The 18,715-nt window shown below is 47.0% G+C and overlaps 5 protein-coding genes across 5 annotated transcripts; 3 read left to right on the top strand and 2 right to left on the bottom strand.

The window, feature by feature from the left end:
* Positions 1-56: 56 nt before the first annotated feature.
* Positions 57-2,003, top strand: MAA_07848 (Beta-lactamase/transpeptidase-like protein; the record flags this gene model as incomplete). Its single annotated transcript, XM_007825846.1, has 3 exons — positions 57-603; positions 852-1,110; positions 1,166-2,003. 3 exons carry the CDS (start codon positions 57-59, stop codon positions 2,001-2,003), a joined length of 1,644 nt encoding a protein of 547 aa, XP_007824037.1.
* A 2,308-nt stretch (positions 2,004-4,311) lies between these two features.
* Positions 4,312-6,138, top strand: MAA_07849 (protein-arginine deiminase type-4; the record flags this gene model as incomplete). Its single annotated transcript, XM_007825847.1, has 1 exon — positions 4,312-6,138. One exon carries the CDS (start codon positions 4,312-4,314, stop codon positions 6,136-6,138), a length of 1,827 nt encoding a protein of 608 aa, XP_007824038.1.
* Positions 6,139-8,190: 2,052 nt separating this feature from the next.
* MAA_07850 (Peptidase S1/S6, chymotrypsin/Hap) lies at positions 8,191-9,256 on the top strand (the record flags this gene model as incomplete). The annotated part of the gene is made up of 3 exons (XM_007825848.1): positions 8,191-8,430; positions 8,538-8,743; positions 8,797-9,256. 3 exons carry the CDS (start codon positions 8,191-8,193, stop codon positions 9,254-9,256), a joined length of 906 nt encoding a protein of 301 aa, XP_007824039.1.
* Positions 9,257-9,926: 670 nt separating this feature from the next.
* On the bottom strand, positions 9,927-10,544 carry MAA_11574 (uncharacterized protein; the record flags this gene model as incomplete). Its single annotated transcript, XM_011412489.1, has 1 exon — positions 9,927-10,544. The coding sequence occupies one exon, from the start codon at positions 10,542-10,544 to the stop codon at positions 9,927-9,929; it is 618 nt and encodes a 205-aa protein (XP_011410791.1).
* Positions 10,545-15,296: 4,752 nt separating this feature from the next.
* Positions 15,297-18,632, bottom strand: MAA_11573 (uncharacterized protein; the record flags this gene model as incomplete). Its single annotated transcript, XM_011412488.1, has 6 exons — positions 15,297-15,809; positions 15,861-16,258; positions 16,326-16,337; positions 16,415-16,768; positions 17,329-17,768; positions 17,851-18,632. 6 exons carry the CDS (start codon positions 18,630-18,632, stop codon positions 15,297-15,299), a joined length of 2,499 nt encoding a protein of 832 aa, XP_011410790.1.
* Positions 18,633-18,715: the final 83 nt, after the last annotated feature.

The following is an 18,715-nucleotide window of genomic DNA, read 5'->3' as shown; positions in this document are numbered from 1 at the left end:
CGGCGGCAATGTTTTCATCATTTGGCTACATAGCAATAAATCCAATTTGATCCAAGATGCTCCTATATCTTTGCTTCTTTTCCCTTTCTTGCCTCACGTCGGCCACCGCTGTCTTTGACCAAAAGGTCCTCGGACAAGCCTATCCGTTCCCAGAAAATCTTGGCTCTGCACACGCTGTCAGGACCGCCTCGTCATACATCTCCCACGAGTTGCAAAATGCCTTGCATACAGGTCTATCAAAATTTGGCAACATCACCGGCAAGACCAACTCACTCTCGGCTACCATGATATCTGCCCAAGACAGCCAGCCCTTCCTAGACTTTCATTACTCGGCTGCGAATTTGAACGTCTCGGGGGGCAGTACAAACCGTGTCACCGGTAATAGTGTATACCGAATCGGGAGCATTTCAAAGCTCTTTACCGTCTATTCTCTCTTGCTAAATGGTGGTGAAAAGATCTGGGACATGCCCGTGACGAATTATCTGCCGGAGCTTCGCAAGGCCGTTTCGCAGATGGGAGCAAATTCCGCAATCGATCATGTGCAGTGGGATAAGGTCACTATCGGGGCTCTTGCTTCTCAGCTTGCTGGAATAGGACGCGACGGTAGGTCCTTACAACGTTTGACACGGCCAGTTGGCTAATATAGTATCCGTCAGTAAATAACGCCGACATGGCAAGCCAGCCGTTTCCTCATCAAGCAGCCGGGCTGCCGGAACTATCCTTGGACGAGATCCCGACATGTGCTGGGAATAACACCCAGCCTCCGTGCACTAGAAGAGGTTTGTTGAATCGCCACCCAAGTGCAAATACAATAGTAGTTCTTCTGCCGCTCTAACAGGAACCGACTACAGAGTTCTTTGACGTGCTACTCAAGAGACGGCCCGTTTCATTGCCCTTCAACACTCCGACATATTCCAACGCCGCGTACAGACTCCTCGGATATGTCGTTGAAGCGGTAACAGGTACCTCATACACGGAGGCCGTCGCCAAATCAGTGTTTCAACCGCTGGGTTTACAAAACACAAGTACATCCAGTCCCGGGGGTACTGGAGTCGGGGTTATCCCACCGGGAAATTCGGGCTGGGGCCGTCCTTTGGGCGATGAAGTGTCGTGAGTGCTCGTCTCAAGCCACGCCGTCAAACTGTCTCTGATTATGTCACAACAGAACCGGCGGCCTCTATTCAACGTCCCGAGATTTGGCTCAATTCGGACGCGCCCTTCTAAACCACAGACAATTATCCCCTCTGCAAACGCGTCGATGGATGAAGCCCCATGCGCATACTGCCTCGCCCTTCTTTTCGGTCGGTGCGCCGTGGGAAATCTGGCGCACCAGAAGCCAAATTTCCAGCGGCTACACGATTGACCTATACACAAAGTCCGGAAGCGATGACCAGTATCAAGCCCTTCTGATCCTGGTGCCTGATTACAACATTGTCGCTTCTTTTCTTTGTGCGGGACCCAATGCGGGACCTGCTATTAACATGGCCGCGGAGGTTGCGCTGCAATCGATTCTGCCCGTGTTGGATAGGGTTTCTCAGAGCCAGGCATTTCATCGCTTCGGTGGTCGATATGTATCCTCGGATGCGAAGAACTCGTCTCTGCTGCTCACGACGGATCACCAGGGGCCAGGGCTGCTTGTAAAGGAGTGGCTTAGCAACGGCGTCAATATTCAGGAGGCAGCTCAGGCTTACTCGGATGGGACAGGAGGTGGGACTATCAAATCCATACGATTGTATCCCTTTATTACGAATACTGAGGATGCATCGTCGACTGGTTCGAGTGGTACCCAGGCGTCGTTTCGCGCGATTCTTGAAACTGAACCTGTCAACTACGATCCCGGAGTTTTGCGTATACTCAACGCGGACGCAGGGCAATGGGGCCGTATTGATCAGCTCATGTACGGTGAAATTGCCGTCGATGACTTTATATTTCAGCTGGACGGTCACGGTATTGCCACGGCTGTTCAGCCACGCGTAATGCGTGATACCCTGAAGCGAGTGTAGAATGAAAGGTAGTTGTACCGTATTGCCCTTAAACGGGGATTCTCTCGATAGGCTCTAAAAGTTATTGGCTAGGCTTTACAGCTTCAATGCCGTACAGAGATTCACCTTTGTTCTAAAATAGTTATAGAGTATTAATTTATAAATTTACCGCCAACATATCCTATAGGACCGATACCCGTTGGCAACTAAGAACGGGTAGTTGGCCCAGAGCTTGTCTCTACGACCCCATCAATAGGCCTCGTCTAAATAGCCTCAAGTCCGATTTTCACCTGGCACGTGGATGATGTGTGAAAATGGTCAACTGGTACGACGCTAGTCCACGTGCGCAGCCACGTCACATCTGGCGGAGACGGGCGGGCATGTCCCTTTGCCAACGACGAATACCTAAAGCATAATTGGCGATACTGCTGCGGCCTGTTGTATAAATTGGCGTTGCTGGGTGAGAGTCTACAGAGGCACATTCACCCATTGCTGGTGTTGGTAATTCCCACGGCTCGAAATGACGCTCAGGCGGTGGCCGCTTCTTCGTTTTGTGATTCCATGCTGAAGCCAAGGTACACACAAGCGCACTAATGTACCTGGCTCATAGTCTCATATATCTGTGTGCCTCAAATAGCTAGTAATTTCTGCCGGATGCTTCACACTCCTACACTGCATCCTCGTACCATGTTATGAGCCAACTACAGACGGTACCAAGGACGACGTGGCCACGTACCTAGCCAAGACATTGACTCACCACGTTTACTTCGTAATGTCGTATAAGTAGATCATCTGCGCGCGTGATTTCAAGTGGTTCTACCTCCCCTCCAAGATGCTCGCTAACAGCGCATAGCATTTTATCCTATGCATCGTGACTTTGTACCTTGTCAAGCAAAGCCAAAGCCGTCTCTACGTATTAAACTCGACTTTCTTTTTAGGGATGTATATTCATAAAATGTGATATGTGAAATGGCAGGTTCAAATTATCATTATCAATTGTCTCTTTTAGTCCGTGAAAGAGGTCGTATGACGTCGCTATTCCCACGTTGCACGAGTACATGTTTTGGGCCTCGTCGGGCTCCGCCTAGTCGATTTTGGGTAGTATTACGGGGTACACAGATCCAGTTGTCTGGGAAATTCCCTGCCCGGTGAATATCTTCTTCAGCCGATGGAGCGGCATAACACGGGCTCATCCGCCTGTCTTGGAAAAGTGGAAATACATATTACTACGCAGCCGTCCGCCGTCAACGTCGTATGTGACAATGCCGAAGTGTTGATTCGAGTCTGCTGAAATCCTATCGGAGATCCAATAGCGTTTGTCCTGGCCAGCCTTCACGGCTCTCCAAAGACTATCCTCAGCTGCGCCCGGCAGCTGGATACATGACATATCAGGTCTCAAGGGTCTTTGTAATACTATTCTCAGCTGTATTGATCTGAATCAGAATGACTTTGCCTTTCTTTTTTTCAGCTTGGCGGGGTCTTTGAGGGCTGACTCTTGTGTCTTAGCCGCCGCCCAATCGCAATTTTGTTGCAAGTTGTCACACAAACCATGGCGTAGCCAGAGGCCACTTTTCATGTCGGTGTGTCTCAATTACCGTGCAACATTAGCATACAAGTTGCTATTCCTTGGCTTGCTCTGGAATTCTTTGATACTCCCTAGCAGGCCTGCAACTTGATACCTTGGGCGGGCAAACAGGCAAGCCGACAATAAAAAGCAGAACTCTGCCCCTATACTTGCTCACGTAAAGAAATTCGTACGAGATGAAAAAACAGGTGGCGGTTAATATACTTCAACTGAATCGAGGATAGACCACCCCAGGGATTTGACTCGGCGCTTTGGGCCGATAATCCGGATCATTCTCAAATTTCACACTGATGATGGCACGTTACACAAAATGAACGGCTTGGGTAGCAGCGGGTGTCAATTGGCTGCAGATACTGACGGTTTGCTGAAACTTGCATACACAGATGTCCACGGGGTGCCCGAAATGGTTCGAGCCCTCTCTCTGCGGTACAATTTGCGCACGCCACTTTCACATCAAAGTGTCAGATACTGCGTACAACGGATACTCTCGGTGAAGCATGGCTTGTGTCAAGCCAGCGGAGGTGACATCTCACAATGGGGAGAACCGGAAGGGCTCCTGCTTTTGAGGTGTTGAAGGGTCAAATGACAATCCAACTAGGAGAATGAATAAACTATAAAGAAACGTGGAATCCCGTTCATCATGAAGTCTTTTATCCACAACTTCACTACCAGCACTACAAAACTTCTTATACATTATTCTATGAATCAATTTTCTCATTGGTAAAAGTTGTCACTATTACCATCATGTATTCCCTCGGCAAGGCGGCCGTTCTAGCACTCGCCGTTGCAACCACTGCTTATGGTTATAAAGCTACTATTCTAGCAGACACAAATCGAGACGGACATGTGGATGTTACGGACCATGAGGGGAAAGCCTACTGGACCGAGAAACAAGGAGCACTGTTTCTGCCAAATATTGTCGATACTGACCGCCGATGCTCGTCTCAAATCACAGAAAATACCACTGAAATCGAGCTTGCAATGTGCAACGATGCATCTGATAATATCCTTCGCCAATCCCAGTACCTCGCTCCGCTTCGCACCCTCCCAATCCATAACCTGAGCAACTCTACCACGGGTAGAATTACTCTCCAAGATGCCCTTAACAAAACTCGAATGTTCTACAAAGATCATGGCGAATGGATGTATCTGGGTAAAGATCACGTGTTTAATGCGTCTGCATTAGAACCTGGTCTAGAGCTAGGAATCGATGGCCGAGATGTCCGCCGACCTAATGAGTGGGATGGCAGAGTTACGGTCACTTTTGAGTTGTTTGAGAATGGGAAGAATATATCTTCTGATACGGTTGCCCTTCGTGTGGCACCGATTCTGACACACCATCACCTGCAAGATCCGGATCAAGTCTTCACGGTTGCGGGTATTGACGAGATGGGGGACGGGAAGGAAGCACAGGCGCAATTTGCGAGCTTTATTGTGAATTATACCGCCAAGGCTGGAGTTAAAAAGCCCGTTCACATGGTCGAGCACCGGGATATCTGGGTTCAAGATTACTTTGAACCTGGCTACGCCAGCATTCCTGGTCCCAATGGTCCGATATACCTACGAGTTAATATTCGAAGTAGCCAACCGGGGCGTCACGCCGGCCGGATGATCTTTTCAGAATTCAGGTCCAACACTACAGGAGCCGTTCAATACTTTACCAATGATACCCTTCCACGTTTAACCACCGACTCCACGGGAAACCTGGAGACGATACCACCTTATTCGTACAATGGGAAAGATTACCTTGCTGGAAGGGCAATTATGGGAAGGCATGATAATATCAGCCCAACTGTAATGGCTCTTCTTAAGGCTCAGGAGGCGCAATACCCTATTGACACCCTTGATCATGATTGGCTTCTTGTTGGCCACACGGATGAATACGTGCAATTTCTCCCGGCTAATAACTCACGGGGCTGGGTTATAACTATGGCTGACCCTGAGTATGGGATGAAATTGCTCAAAGATGCCCAAGCAAATGGACATGGAACGGAAAGGGCCATGTCTCGCAAGCCCGAGTCATATGACCCCGAAAGCCCTTGTCTTCCTTCCATTAATATCAACGGCGTACTTGAACTTCCTGAATTTGAAGAAATCAACAAGCACTGCGCGGACCGAATCAAGTACAATGTCAACATCATCAAGCAAGAAACTGGCATTACTGAAGGCGAAATTTTTCGAATCCCTAGTCTCTTTTACTACCCAGACAAAGGCCTCACTTGCAACGCAACCAGCACTCGGCGCGCCAAAGTCCAGGCAATGGATATTGTAGAAGCGGCCGGAGGGAGCGATGACCTAAACCGTTCCGACGAGCCCAAGAAGCGAATGGTTGCATTATACCCCGAGACCATTAACGGCGTCGTATATCCTCAAGGCCAGTATATGGCGCCTAACCCATGGGGGCCTATTATTGGCGGCAAGGATATTTTTGCAGAGGCTGTTACTAAAGTCTATGCTCAGGTCGGCTTCAGCGTTACCTTTATGGATGATTGGTTTGACCATCATATTCTACACGGCGAGACTCACTGTGGCTCCAACGTGGCTCGCGACGCCTCTCAAAAATGGTGGTAAATGCTGTGACAAACCACACGGGCATTGCATGGGATAGTTGGAACTACTGTTACGGTCTCGCTCGGGTTACAATTGCGCGGCAAGAGAGCATCTAAGAAAAGGGGAAATGTAGCATGTAAAAGAGAGATTCAACATGAATCTTTAGCCATCTAATTCTCATGACATCACTTGTTTATACTAGCACCTGACTCTTGGCGTGGTTCATGCCACACCTACCCAAACATGCTAAACCAGCTTATCATATTTACTTTTTTTGTTACTACTAGTCTGCCTTTACAGCTCTAGATGACTGTCTCGGGTGCCCATTTAACTGTCCCAGCATTGAAATGGTCCGCCAGACGCAATGCTCGCACAATCTCGAAGCCTAGTGCATCTTAATTTTCCAATCCTGCCAGACGGAAATATATCGGTTGATCTACTAGGCCTATACGATGCCGCCCATTCCTTCTCACGCATACGGCTGCGCAAGAGTCATTGACGCTCCCAGCCATGGTTGACCCTTGTGCACCAGACGTTCAACCAGACGCGTTGCAGAGGGTCAGGCTGCCACCACACTCTTAGATCAGACCAGACTTGACTCAAGGGTGAACAGACCGCCGTACCCATTTTTGAACCCTCAATGCTCTTATTCAATGTTGGCCTAATAATGCGCCCAGCCGCATTGTGGTCCACCCCAGACAAGGCGGTGAAACAAACTAGGCGTTAGCCCATAACGCTTTTTGACTACATTCCCGTCACCATGTCGTCGAGTCGTCGCTACGTAGCTGGTCTATACATGACCAAATTTCACCGTGTCCAGGCAATTTAATTCATTCTTGTTCTGCTGCATGACAGTTTTACTACAATGCATTGCTCTTGGCTCTTGGCTCTTGGCTTCTGATTCCGAGATTGATTCCGAGTCCCTCAAAGGGCACGTAGTCGTAATACTGCTTGCTGCCTTGGCAGCAGTCATGTTGTACTTTCCGTACTATAGCATTGTATATACGTACGTACTTTGAGGGTGCTAAACGCACACGTATTTTGTACGTTTAAGAAGACGTGGCTCCAAAACGCATGACCACCTATATGTGGATGCTGGTCCGATGGAAATAGTCTCGCATCTCCGTCAAGCAAAGGTACATAGGACTGCCACGTAAGCGCGAGATCCCTCAAAGCCGAATTCCGTCGCTCCCAGAGCTCAATTTGCCAAGTCCCTGTTGACGCGGCAAACAAGGGATACAGCAAAGAGGTCTGTCAGGCCAAAGCCCACATATGTCAGGATATTGAGGGGAGGGCTCCATTGTGGCTGGCCACAAAGCGTGATGCTCGATATTAGTATCCCACCGGGCCAGTGCAGACTGTGAAGACAAGTATGGCACTATTCCGCTATTCCGTGTAGTCTTCTCGGCCTATAATTATAGCTCTAAAAATTGCTGCGCGAGGTTAAGGAACAAATTCTATAATTTAGTCAACGATTTCGCCTATAATAGGATTAACAGTGCGTAACTTAAATACTATTTGTAAAAGTTATAATAGTTTACAAAAAGAAGCCATAATTAAATGCATTAAAATTGAGAAATTGAGACGCGACTCAGCTGGGGTTTTGAATAAGGTTTGCGTTTGCATTATTCATGACTCGTTTCGTTATGCAGCTTACTTATATTGGCGAAATATCGGCAGATAACTTCTTGAGGCTTGCTATAGAATATAGCTAGATACGAGTCAAGGCCGATTACAGACAGGTGGGATTTAAAGTGGGTGTAATAATCCAACTCCTGTGATTTTAGTCACGGTATTTATGCCTTTACAAAGTATATTAATACTTTCTCTTTAAGGATTATATATTATGCTCATGAGTCGCCAGAGCTCGGTTACGTTTGCAGGCCTTTTAAGCTTCTTTTAGTATTTAATATCTTTATATTTATATAGCTGCGAGGATAAATATAATAAGCTGCCTATCCAAATTCTTACCTTATTATTTATTAACAATAAATACCTTTCCATAGTATTTTATACAATTTTCTTTTATAACTTGTTTATTACCAATCTGTTAAACTGCCTCTGATCGTCACAATGGTACGCAAGATTACTATTACACTAGCTGTATTTTCTGCTATGTCAGTATTCGCGGCAACTATTGATAAGAGGATTGTTGGCGGAGAAGATGCTAAGGAAAATGAATTTCCATTTATTGTTAGTATTCACGATAATACTACTAAGCAGCTTTGTGGAGGTAGTTTATTAGATGATCTTACTGTTCTTACTGCTGGTCATTGCATTAAACGCGCTGCATATGTAAAGGCAGGAACGCTGGTAAGTCTTTTATTTATTAAGTTATTTTTAGTCCTAGAAAAACTAGTACCTTGGTACAAATTATAAAATATTTATAAGTAGTTAATATAAAACTAATAATTTTATAGGATAAGAATGCACACGGAGTAGAAGCAAATATTTCACTTGCTAAAACAGCTCCTGGCTATGCATATATTGAAACGAAGCGTATTCATGACATTGCTATCTTAAAATTATCAACTCGAATTAAGGAGAGCAACACGATTCGCCACATACCGCTACCAGCAGACGGCTCGGATCCCCCAGCCAATTCCAATGCAACTGTCGCAGGCTGGTAAGTGCTATTTAACTTGGATATAGTTGGAAAGACGCTAACTAACTGGCAAGGGGATTGCAAACCCCCTACAACTTCACCTCTTCCAAGGTTCCTCCCGGCCCTGATAATCTTCGCAAGGCTGTTCTTACCGTTCGCCCACGCGAGTACTGCCAAAAGTTTGAGATAAAGCCATTGAACCCACTTATTCAAAATACATACCAAAATCTAGTATGTGCTGGTGGAGATGGCCAGAATATATGTGCTCGTGACAGCGGCGGCCCTCTTGTCCAGGACGGAAAGATAATCGGTATCGTGGCAAGGACCCTAAGAGACACACCAGACGGCCACTTCTGCAACAAAGCTCCCTCACTCTATACCAGAGTTAGCAACTATATCCCTTTTATTACTGAAAATCTTGGGGGGCAGACGATTGAAGAGCTGGAGGAATCCCTGTTTCCCGCACCCACAACTGGGCCGTCTCAAGCCATCTCGTGCGTTGTCGGCCGTGACCCAACGCATGGGGATGAATAAGCCTACCCAGTATCAGAGTGCTCTCCGAGACAGTGTGGCCAACAGACAGACCGTCTGAGGGTGGTCTGCCAGACCGCAGTCTGCCACGAAACCAACGTTGATGCTTTTACCTCAGCAGGGCTCGGGCCATTTTTATTAGGAGTCCAACCTTTTTTGGAAGTCAAGTTACTTTTACGACTCGAGTAAATAGCCTGAGGATCCTGTCACAGCCGCACACTGCTCTGCGGTCGTTTTGTATGCGTTTTTAGTGATTATCAAAAATTGCAATTTTCCAGATTCATCAATAGACACGCCACAAATGTGGTTTTTGCACTTGTGAATTTGATATCTCATGACAAGGCTATGCAACTCGGGCTCCTTTTCGGGATTGGAAATGTCCGCGCGGACAAAGCCGGACGCAAGTAATTCCGCGATAGATTTTATAATATATTTTTATAGTAAACTAGTCTAACCTAAAATATAGAAATACCTGGCTGTAATAGTTGACTTGTATTAAAGCGACTATTCGAGTAACCCAACAATTCTAATTCTACTAAGGTAGCTGGCTAGCCTCTTAACCCATCTACTATAAGTGATTACATGAGATACAGCAACCACGTTAAGCCTGCCCCGTCCAACCAACATAGAAAGCCTTGTCCGACAGCAAGTCCTAGGTAACTATTCCATCGGATTAAGCGTATTGACACCATACCTCCTTAATATCATCAAGCTCCAGAATCCTATTCGGGATGAATGCATAGAGGTTTATTTGACACCTGGAAATTGAATCCACCCATTTCTGCTTTGATCCAGCTTCGACCTTGTGAAATATTTGCAGCCAATTTTGGCCCAAGACGGTGGTGTCAGATCGATGGTCGTCGCCGCTAGGTGTTGGCCTCTGCTCTTCTGAATCAACCGTACATCGCACTCCAGCATTAGCATTACCCCCGCCGAAGGCAGGGTGGAAGGAACCGTTGTCCAAGTGGCAGCTAGGAATAATATCTAAAAGTCCTTGCTTTGCTTCGGGTGTAATTTCTCGCTTATCAGCAAAGGCATTCACCATTTGCACCCATTTTTGGCCCAAGACGGCGGGGTCACGTCCGGCAGGTCGTGGAACGCGTCTAGGATGTTGATTACCCCAACAAATCCCATCCTTCGGGAAGTCTTCATCTTCCGGGCACACAGGGTCCTCTCCCAAAGAAAATCCTGTGCAGCATTCATTCTGAGCGTCTTGGACAGTATCTAGTGGGACTGCCAACACGGTAGCGCTCGTAAAGGCAGCTAGCCATATAATTATAGCGTGCTGCATAGTGAATAATAAAGATTGGGAAAGACCTTGACTAAATTTGTTTAGTTGTTTAAAAGCTAGAAGTAAAGTATAATAATACAAGAATAAATAATTTTGGAAGAGCTCTTAACTTACTTAAATATTTCTTGATTTTTATAGCCTAAGTATTATATAAATAGTAGTGGATTCCTGGTCTAACTATATATAGTAGGCAGGTAAATTTCTTACTACGTATTAATTTGCCAAGTGCTTTAAATTAGTAAATGTATTATTCCGGAATAGTAAGCTGGATATGGAAATACTACTAAGCTCTTGACTAAGCTCGAGTCATGTATATTACTCTACCTTTATCGGCCCGATATTTATACTACTTTATTTTGTAACGTTACTTTTATTTCTAGGTAGGTAAATTATACTATACCTCACTTTATATTAGGTGTAAAGTACAGTAAAATCTAAAAGAGAGGCTAATAAATCGTAAAATTAATATTAGTCTCTATAAAATAATCCACGAACACTATACATCTGTATTATCGGCCAAGAGTAGGATAGTAGAATTTAGACGTTGTATACTACTCAAGTGCTACAAGTCACAAGGTATACACTGCTACGAGTCATAAGGTATACACCGCTACGAGTCATAACATGACGCACAATTACGAGTACGCTATCTCCCTATTACGCTGCCGACAGTTATATAATAGCTAATACTAGGTAACAGAGCGTGCGCGAAAAAATTTACGCCGGGACAAAACGAGGCTATGCATGTTGGCTGGCATTAGCGTTATCAGAAACTACAGCCTTCCCCCGAGACCTTTGTAGCGGACATTTGTAAAGATATCGGTGGCGCCGATAAGCTAGAGGCATGTAAGCAGGCTGGTCATCAATTCTACCTCAATCTCAACTCCTTCAATATTATTAAAATTAAAGTCACGTACATATATGGCTGGGCAACGTACAAAAACAGCTACTTGAGTTACGTGGTTTATTCAAGATAGACAATATGTGGCAAAAAAAGTTCCAATATAAATACGAGTCATCTACCTGTCAAGATTTATATTATGCAATTAAACCCTGAAACGTAAGTACATAATGCGATGCACTACAGGTCATATCAACACTTGACATCAATGACATTCATGTAGTGGGCCCTTAAGGCGGATCAGGCTCTTCTCCAGCCCCTTCGCTGCGGCTAAGCGGATCAATGCGACTCTTCACAGCATTTCGCGCCAGTCGTGTTCCATGTCTCGCGCTATAGCTTCCCTGTTAAGCCGCGCGTCAAGAACAAGCCGGGGTGTGATGCAGGGAGTTTGGGTTTGACCCTACTTTAGACCCGAATCTAGACCCTGCGAATCCCACCGGAAGATCCTGCGGCGATTGGCCCTGAACCTCATTTATCGCTTCGTACTGTTGTTGCTCGGATAATGCTTGGATTTCCTTGCATTACCAACAGGCCGCCTCAAACACCAAGCCAAGCGGAGCATCGGCCCAGCCCTCGTCGTTGATACGTTGATAACTGGTCCGGCCTATTGGCCTCTGCAGAGCACGGTCTTGTTGACATATATATAGACTTCGGATATCTGAAATGTCTGCTACTAGAGTAGCATGGTAATAGGGGATATTGCTAACGTGCGCTATAGCGAAATAATATAACGGTACTCCGTATAAGAACACGAATATAGGTTACTACAACTTGCCTACAGACCGCATTTATTCGGGGGGTTATGTAGAAGACTCAAGGTAAAGTTCATTTAAATAATTTCATAACAGTACGATGTTCACCAAACTAGATAATATAGCTCTATTACTATAAATAGTTATCACTATTCAGCAGCTAGATGCGATTGAGCGCGGAATTAATCCTTGATTCAGACGATCTATCTAGGTAAACGAGGCCCTTTTTTATAGATAATCTAGATAGATGACTAGTTCATCAAATGACAGGTTTATAGCCTGCGGCTACACCTTGGTATTTGCCTACATACTGCTCAGGGGCAATAGCATCTTCTTCAGTTTATCAAGGTTGTTCTGCCTATAATCCCATGTCCAGTTCCCGCTAGTCATGCTGGTCTTTCTGGGTTACGTGGCACCAGCAATGCCCAATCTCCCCCTGACATCCAATTTCATGCATGTACTCCATACCAAGCCGGCCGTGGTTCTACCCTTACTTTCTCATTTTCCGCGACGACACAAACTCTCAAGGGACCTTTAAGGGATAGTCCAAATGCACCCGTTATCATTTCGAATGTCCGCTGGTCTCTTTAAATGACTGCGAACGTCAGATATAAATGCCGTTAATATTAGAAAGTCAGATTCCCAATTCTTAGGGAAGAAGGGTCGCAAGTATTCCCAAGAGTATCGTCTTAACTCGGCTGAGAGATTACGGATTGGAGGACGCGCATACTGTCTTACAAGAAATCCCGAGGGTCCTGTCCTGTTATCAGTCGTTGACGCACCGGCCACTTGCAGGGTAAACTCATACAATGCTTGATATCCTCGTTCAATAAACCAAGCTTTGTTGTGGGGGTATGTCTACATATAACATGACATGGAGCTCTCCATATATTGCTTTAGCGAAAGGGTTGTAGTTTCACTCACTACTGCAAATACCCAGAGGCCATCATGTCTGATTGGTAGAACCCATGCTATGAGCCCCTCTTAGCTGTCAACTTTACAAACACTGACCTTTTGGCACCTCCGTAGCACCGTGCTGGCACCATACCTGCACCCAGCAGGCACTATGCCTCCACCGTGTAAAATGATGGCACCGTGCTATAGCTTTTTGCGGTGCTGGCACTACACTGGATTTTTAACACGGTGCCAAGGTCTCGTAGTGGCCCACCGCTGCCTGTTAAAATTAGGCCAAGCATTGTTGGTCGAAATTTGAGACCTAGCCGTGCTTCCTCAACGTAATACATTACATTGAATTTAGTGTACATGGTTGAGGACGGAACAGAACATGTTTTGCAAAATTGCCTGAATGACGTCCAGTTAGACTTGGAGGGTTTAAAAATTCCTCCATGTTTACAGCTTTTTTAAGGGCCGATTGTGATGGCGTATTGGTAGCCCCAAGCCGCCGTCGATATCCTCGGATCACGTTTCGAGCTAATCTAGAAAGCACGAAATTTCGGTAATCCTGACGGGGACATGAAAATAGTCTCAACTCGCTCATATTCACGTCGGTTGCTGTGACACGCAAGGCCTCTTGGAGCAGATGCGCAAGTCGAGTGGGCGACGGCGGTTCGCAAAGTGGGATTATTGCCAGGAAGAGCGTTCCCAGATCTATAGAGTAGCTCACCAGAAATCTTTTGTAAATTATCAGCTCTTGACAAATTCCACGAATAGAGAAGATTCTCTCCTAGTAAAATAGCATCTCACTCCACGAAATGCATCAAGAAGATGGTCTAGTAGCAATATAGGAACCCTCTCTCGGCATCCACTGCGATTTGCATATCTGGAGAGCAATACGCACAGCTGATAAGAAAATCCAAGCGTCTTCAAATGGCAGTACTCTTGCCTATGGATGAGCTGTTCCAAGACCTGGGAGAATGTTGACCATGATATGTGTTGCATCCCGCAGTGAATAGTCAGGGACTTGGCGAGGAGTACTTCCTGAATGATCCAAGCACGACTCCAATATGGTCGCGCGCATACGATTTCGCATGAGAGGGAAACGTCCTTGGAGACAGTACCTATATCATGATGCTCGCTTCCCTTTGTTAATGTATGGTCGAAAAAATGGGGGGCCACTCTCGCATTTTCAAGTGCACCTAGCAATATATCCACCGCAATGGCGTGAATATGCTATCCATCAGAGACACCCGGTATTCCTTTTCAATTTGGTCTCCTTGATTGATACACAGCGCATCAATCCACATGATTATATCGTCATCTTCATGCCTCAGAGCTCGAAGGGCTCCCATTAGACTTTCCTTGGATCCTGAAAGCTATACCATTTAGCCAAATCCTTCTCTGAGCTTTATTGGTCATCCAACAATAGGACAGGGCACGGTACTGATTGGCAGCATCTTCGATAATAGTTTAAAAAAGCTCGCAGTAAATAGCCCCGTCTTTCGCGCCACTCTTGAGTCTGCAAAGTCGCATTGAACTTGGCGTCGTTTGCAAAGTATCGTATTTAAAGTATGGCTGGTATTGGACGGTATTCATCAAAATATGCGAAGAGAACTGCCAGGACAAGATTTCGCTGTACGAGCGCTTCTCCTACTCCAGAAAAATTCCCCAAGACGCAGTTTTAAACCTTTGTGCCGATTTAGCCCACATCCCACACCCCTTAGTGTAGAGAGTCCTAGAGATACACAAACACTGTTTACTCGTGCCGGGCCCCATTTTCATTTGGATTTCACTTTGGGCTAATGAACAGAATATCGCACCTCTGCCGTGGCCCGTAAATGCCCTTAAAGCCTCAGTTTCCACATACCTTGGTTGCCTCCATAACTGACTTTTTGCATCCGTTGCGGTGCGTACTGTCTTTCTGTTCTGTCGACCACTCGAGGAGCCTTCTCCACCAGACTTCATTATCCTTTATTCCTCATACCAGCATACGGCTACTGGCCTCATCCTCGTTGATGCCATTGTGCAAAGTGGCTGTGAAGGCACATTGGTAGCTCTCCTTCTTTCCTCCTTGGCTTTAGATAGATCATAATTGTACGGCACCTAGATGTTGAACAAACAGTGACTCAGCCCCCATCACAGTCGACAAGACTGAACAAAGAAACGACAGTGCCTGCCTAGGTTCAGGTATAGTGTCCGACCTTATAACACAAGCTCTGGCATGTCCTTTCCGGCTGCTAACGACGACAATGTAGCAACAACCTCGGTTTCCTTCAAGGTTCTGTTATCCATTATATCATACATTGGAATGCCTGAGCTTTCCCTTCTGAATATAAGCGCACCGTTATCATCGTCGACCTGTGCATAACCCAAGGTTGAGCCATTGAAGTTAGGGATAAGTGCACACAGGAATGCAGTAAGATCAGGCATGGTGCATGCTCGGTTCGGATAATCCTTCTCTATGGTGACTTGCTTCTCAGCAATCTTCAGAGGGTCCTCATGGCAGTTGAAACCTAGTACTCTCCTCTCCAAGCAACGCCCGCCCTCGTGCTTTAAGCCCGCCAATGAGTATTTAGTACTCTGTGCTGCGTGGCTCGGCACGACGGCAAAGTCAGAAAATTCTGTAAAATGATCAAAAACAAACCTGGCGGCTTTTGGATTAAGCGAAATGTTAAACTGGTTTGGGAACAGGTTGGCAGATGGATCGTAGGACCCCTAGAGAGCTTTTAGTCATGCATGTATTAGGTCCTGTTCATGATTGCGTACCACTTGAAGATGGCACCGCACATTGCTGGCAACACCTCTTTGAATGAATCGCTGGAGGATTGTAAGCGATGCGCCTCCAAAAAAGCGGACACTGCCCGCCGTCTGGATGGCATCGCAGAGCGAGTTGAAGTCGAGAGGGCGAACCGAGCTTCCATGATTCTCTGGCCTCGTCTCTGCCCGCTCTATGCATCTCCTGTACCACCCTCTGAGGCTCTCAACCCGTTGTGCAAAAGGCTTATTCATGATATCCTGGTATGACATGAGCTCTTCTACGCTGCGAGCTGCAAGTTCTTCCTTGTAATGAAAGTTTAGATTGACCGGATTCTCAATCTCGTCGAGGCTCTCGAGATCCATGAATATCTCAACCGAAGCTTTGGACCAACGTGCCATGCAGGTCACTTGATCCCAAGCCGTGAGACGCCTATGTAATATGGCGTCTTGTTTCGGGCCGTAGCTTGGCTTCACCGCCAATTGGAGCTAAAGATTGGATGTGTTAGTACAGGAAGTGATTTGGGAGTTCCGTGGGTAACTTGCCAGCTCTCGGTCGTGCGTACTAAGCTCCTCAATGCCGTTGAGGTCGCTCTCGCTCAGAAGACCACCAAAAAGAATTTTCCAAGGATTCCCGCGCGTAGGAAAGTGTTTTTTTACAACCTTTTCGCACTCGTCTTGTTGCTCCTTTGTCGGACTCAGGCCAAAGGACACCTGGCGAGGCTCCACGATCCAGAGAAGACGGGTATTTGGTCTCGTCTCCATCGCCCGCATCAGCGCCATTGCAGCAGCCAGATTATCCGAGTCAACGGAATCATTGTAGTATATGACGACGTTTTGATACATGGCACTGGATTCAAACTTGATGTACTTGACCACAGCTACTAACTTGCGAGTCGGGGCCAATATATGTCCCTGGCCTGGAGGGTAAGATGCTCTCGCGGCCGACGTTTACCAAGGCGGGACTGACCTGAACTGTATTCCCACTTAGCTTTAGCCGCTTATTATCGAGAGGCGATGAAGCCGTGAGGCAGATCATCAGGTGCAAACTCGGAGCTGCCTGGTTTCGTCCGGACTGAGGATCCCAATACGTAGCTGAATCCGCGTCATGCTGCGGGGGAGATGCGGACGTGCATGTCTGACAGAACGCCACCTTGCTGCCACATGGTTCTTCAGCCGCAACAATGGCTTGTCCGCCTAGATTCACCCACTGACACGTCAAGTTCAAGAGTTGTAACGAGGAGCAAATACAAACCTGGCGTCCCCCTATCTTGGGATATCTACCTATCACGGGTTCCAGCACCCCGCCGTGTCTATTGCCTGCCCGATGGCCCGGCGGCGGGCCCGGGCGATGGGCTCTCATTCATGAACTGGACTTTGGGTGGAATGTTGTTCGGAGTAAAGCGTCACAAAGTGATGACATTAAAACTGTGCTGGCTGTTGGTGGCTCGTTTATGAGCTGAACGGCAGCTCGACAAACATTTGAAACCACACGAAAATTCATCACGCCTAGTGGCCGGTCGTGGCGGTCCAAAGGGGATTTGGACCTTCTGCTTAGACTTTCGGGCGATACTCGGCACATTTTCAGAGCCAAGTTTGACAACAGTGTCTCTGGAACCATCACAATAATGTAGCGTGATATTATTGTAGGCAGAGTTGAACTTGCAGACACCCTCGCTGCCATCGGTAACATCTCTATCCTTGTCCCGGATGTCGCACATGGGGACCCAAAAGAGGTTGCGCCCGGGATAGCGTCCCGGACCGGCCGGCTGATGCTCAGACGTGGGCCAGACGACGACGCGGGCCACCATGGGAAGGATGCCGGCCAGATAACGTTGCGGATTCCCCTGAAGTTTCTCATGAGCAAAGAGTGTCACGAACCCAGCCTCCATTGGGAGGTCCGACACAATGGAGACATGGCTGCAGTCTTGTGCCCAGTCCGGATCGGTCCCGTGATGGGCCTTTACGACGCTGTAGTCGGTAGGCCTGGCCCAACTAATACATTGATCCTTCCCAAGGAGCCAAAGTCCAGGACGGGAGACGGGGATATTTCAGTTCCGTCGGATCTTGGGTTCGATATCGGCGCCTCAAAGTTCCATCGTCCCTGACATCGCAGACCAAAGCGGACGCCAGTAGCATCTTTGGAAGCCCCATTAGTATGATGCTTCCAAAGTGGCGCTCCAGAGGGCCAAGGACGCCCTGGAGGGCATTTAACCCATCACTTGCCCTGCCAAGGCTACGGGACGTGTACTTTGCCACACACTGAATGTACAAGTGAAAGAGCGAGGCAAAATTGTCATGGCAATCCAGTAGCATGTGCGGGAAAGTCCAGCCTCTTGTGTTCCAATACGTCTTCTCAATAATGTTGGAAGGGTGTTCTAGTCCACATCCTAGAGTATAATCCCATACATATAAAGGCAATTGTGCGTCTCGAGTCCGCCTATTGCTGAATCCTGGAAGACCAAAGTCCATATTATCTGCAGCTACCACAACCAAGCAGACCGTGGCTCTGCCGTATATCTCAGCCATGTTCGCTAGTTGTACCTGCTTCTCAAAACTATCTTCCTGATCAATGCAAATAGAATCGACCCACAAGTACTCAATGCCAATGTCAGACGCCAGCTTAATAGCAGCTGCAATGGTTCCTGGTAGCTTTTTGGGGAGTGGAATGCACGTGTTGCCGTTGTTCGCCGCCATTTGCTTGTGAAACTTGGGTCTTACCGGAATTACCTCGCCCCAGGTGTAGCTCAAGGCCACGTAGCCCACGGCAACAGATGGTTCCATGTCCTCTATTTTGCGGGCTTTGGTGTTGATAAGACGAAAGTACGGATTGAATGGAGGCGGCTTCGCCCAGCCAACCACGTTAC

Source organism: Metarhizium robertsii (assembly GCF_000187425.2).
Source record: "Metarhizium robertsii ARSEF 23 chromosome Unknown MAA_Scf_10, whole genome shotgun sequence".
Classification (NCBI taxonomy): domain Eukaryota; kingdom Fungi; phylum Ascomycota; class Sordariomycetes; order Hypocreales; family Clavicipitaceae; genus Metarhizium; species Metarhizium robertsii.
Note: the sequence above shows the minus strand (reverse complement) of the source record. Positions and strands in the feature narration are given on the sequence as shown.